The following is a 3,371-nucleotide window of genomic DNA, read 5'->3' as shown; positions in this document are numbered from 1 at the left end:
AAAGCAACAAGGAAATGACTGTGATCTCAAAAAATCACTATACAATCAATCTTAAATAATCTCCTGGACCACAGTTCCACAAAGGTTATGGTAAGGTTCAGATACAGATAAAATTTGTAGTGATGACACACTCTTTATGTTCATGCCCTCCCTCCAGCGAAATTAATTATTTTATTTCTTACAAAAAAATAAAATAATAGTGACCCACTCTTACGAAACAGAAAGCTCCAACTACAACGTTATGACATAAAATGTTCAAGAAGAAGAGATTAAGAAGCTGAAGCAATGTCCAACGAATATTTCCTCAAATAATGATGTCATCGTTTATGTCAACGCTTTTGGATGACTATTATCCAGAAATAGCGTAAATAGCAAGCTTAATTAATCAATTTATGCATGTACTTGCATACCAAATTCTTAAGTATAGTCAGTCCTTGGCAAAGGTGTTTTTTTGCTTTGTTTTCCTTTTCAGAAAATGAATGAGAAAATGGAAGGAAAAAATCAAGTCCAACGCAAACCAGGTTGGGTTTATCATGAACTAAAGATCCACTAGTGCATGTTGTACCTTCGCTGAGAGTAATTGCATGGAGAATTAACAAGCAATGTGCAGTCGTTAGAGAAAGTGCTGTAGTAGAATATAGATCAGTGACTCAATATATGTATAAGCTGATCTAAAATCTATTGATTCTCTCATATGTGGAGATAAAACTAGAAAGATTTATGAAGTACAACAAGTCAGGAGATCGTACTACATGCATAGAAATAGCTCGGGACATGATCAAATACAAACTAAATTCGTGATAGCTTTGTATAAGTCTATTCTAGGCGATCGGGAAATATTGACATTCTTTCTCGGATTCATTAGATATTCTAATTTTATCATTTTTTCTTTTTGTATTTATATGCTAGCTAAAAAAAATCCTAAAATATTAATTAGACTTTTTTTAATAGTTTCCTAGAATAGCTCCAAAACATTTGTATGTATATCCATGTTGTGATTCATAAAAAAGGGGGAAAAACTTCTCTTATGTTTCTTTATTCTTTCTCTGCGTCCAATTCTCTTCATATTTTATCCATACATATTAAAAATATTGATCGAGTGTTGAGATACTTCACAAGGTTGCCCCATTCATTTATTCAAAGTAGCTGAATTAGACACCCGAGTTCCAACTTTTTTACTTGCAAATGTGAATTCTGTCTGCCACTCTACAAATGGGAATATACGCCACCACCACATCTTTGAGTTGGATCATCACATACCTTATGTGTGATTTTAGATTACTGAATCACACCGCTTTGATGCTTTCTTCACCTTATTTAATTAGTGATGTAAACTAATAATAAGCCAGTAAGAATATTTGTGTCTTGTGGAAAAAGGGAAAGTTAGAAACAAGTCAACTCTCTCTCTCTCTCTCTCTCTCTCTCTCTTGCTTGTGGATGAAGTAGGTGGCTGGGGGAAGTCCACAATTTGCCACCAACCTTCCATCATCATTGTGCATCCCACCTCTTCCTCACTACATCTAACAACAACCACCTTTCCCACCTGTCCCCTCCCATGCACATCCTTTGAATGCTAGTTCTCCTTTGGCGGCCTCCTCGTATCTACCTCTATTTCTCTCTCCCTCGTGTTCATCTTTCTATGAAGACACAGTCTTCTTCCTAACCCTTCCCCGTACCTTTCCTCACCTCCTCCGGCTTCTCCCTTTCCGTTTACTTCTACTTCTCCATACCTTCCCTCGTCTCCTCCGGCTTCTCCCTTTCCATTTACTTCTACTCCCAAGTAATCGCCGATCATGGCACCAGCCTTCGTTCACCGTGATCGGAATACCATCTGCGTCATGGACGCGTCATGTAGCCTCGGTGTCTCGCTCGTCGACAGGCTCCTACAAAGAGGATACACTGTTCATGCCGCTGCTTACAACCATGGTTCCAGTTCCCTCCTCCTGCTCGTCTTTGTTCTTGTTCATTTCAAGCAATCTTGTGCTGTTGTGTCTCAGTAAATTCACGGTAGTCCATTTTTGCCATGGAATTATGATTGTTTACTTCGATTTTTATGATCCGGTATTGCAGGTGACTCGAGTGGCAATCTGAAGAGGCTATCCGGCGAGAACACCCGGCTTAAGCTCTTTCAAGCGGACCCCTTCGACTACCACAGCATCGTGGAAGCCATGAAGGGTTGCTCGGGCCTGTTCTACACCTTTGAGCCTCCTCAGGATCAATTCTATGACGTAAGTGTTTCCTTCACCTATTTGGAAGAGTTTTAAGCACGAAATTGAGATGCCAAAGACTTTCTTCAAATTCCAGCCTCCCTCAAAAAGTTTATTAGATGTCATGAGCTGGGCTTATTGATTGCACAAACAGTTTGAACAAAAAGGAGCAAGTGGGTACAGAAACGACTGTAACCATTTAAAGCATAGAATTGCACTTTAAGAAATATCTTTGACAATCATGGACAGCCCACCTTGTCTGATACGACTGCAAGCAAATCGTCGTCGCTTCTCTTGTCTTGATCTGTGGCACATGATGCAGGAGCTCATGGTCGAAATCGAGGTGAGGGCAGCACACAACGTGCTGGAAGCATGTGCTCAAGTCGAAACCATCGAAAGGGTCGTCTTCACCTCATCGGTGACGGCCGTCGTTTGGTCGGAGAACCAAGAACCGGTGACGGACGTGGACGAGAGGGGATGGAGCGAACCCAGCTTCTGCAGAACGTTCAAGGTAATAAAATATTTTATATGTATATATATAATCTTCTTTCTTCTTATCTCTTGATTGCTTAGCCACAAGAAAGAGAGAGAAGTTTCAAGATAGATAGGCTCATGCCATCAACGTCGACAATAGAATTCTGTGACTAGTCAAACTTCAAACTTAAAATGATACTACAATACCCTCCAACCATCATTTTTCAGTTAGAAATTGATGTCCACTTCTTAATAAACACATCTCACACAGCTTTCTTTTGGCAAACTGCCAATTTACACCTACTCACTTGTTGACTGTTGACTGTGTTCTCCCGTCCATTGTTGACCAAAAATTTAATGAATGCCATTTTTAGTTGGTAATTACGATGTAACCAAATATATGATTATTTATGCATGACATCGATACATGAATGTGATGTAGATGGACCCAAAACCTGACTTGATCCCAACTCAACCTAATTCCTTAAATAATGATGTAGAGATGGTCTAAATATGCATTTAGCATCTTTACATGGCTATTTCACAAAACGGCCCTCACGCTTAATCCTTCCGGCAAACGGCAGCTTTGGCACGCGCTGGCGAAGACGTTAGCGGAGAAGACGGCGTGGGCCATGGCGATGGACCGAGGCGTCGACATGGTCGCCGTCAACGCCGGGCTCGTAACGGTAC

The 3,371-nt window shown here is 40.5% G+C and overlaps 1 protein-coding gene across 1 annotated transcript in view; it reads left to right on the top strand.

The window, feature by feature from the left end:
• The first annotated feature begins 1,566 nt into the window (after positions 1 to 1,566).
• LOC103981824 (cinnamoyl-CoA reductase 1) overlaps positions 1,567 to 3,371 on the top strand; it is a 2,337-nt gene continuing 532 nt past the window's right edge. The window contains exons 1-4 of the mRNA XM_009398572.3: positions 1,567 to 1,926; positions 2,071 to 2,228; positions 2,530 to 2,718; positions 3,266 to 3,371. The exon at positions 3,266 to 3,371 is cut by the window's right edge and continues 229 nt beyond it. Of these exons, the coding sequence (XP_009396847.1) occupies positions 1,794 to 1,926; positions 2,071 to 2,228; positions 2,530 to 2,718; positions 3,266 to 3,371 (586 nt within the window). The 5' untranslated portion in view covers positions 1,567 to 1,793. The remainder of the gene's footprint in view (positions 1,927 to 2,070; positions 2,229 to 2,529; positions 2,719 to 3,265) is intronic.

Source organism: Musa acuminata, chromosome BXJ2-4, assembly GCF_036884655.1.
Source record: "Musa acuminata AAA Group cultivar baxijiao chromosome BXJ2-4, Cavendish_Baxijiao_AAA, whole genome shotgun sequence".
Taxonomy (NCBI): Eukaryota; Viridiplantae; Streptophyta; class Magnoliopsida; order Zingiberales; family Musaceae; genus Musa; species Musa acuminata.
This window is presented reverse-complemented; position numbering and strand designations above follow the sequence as displayed.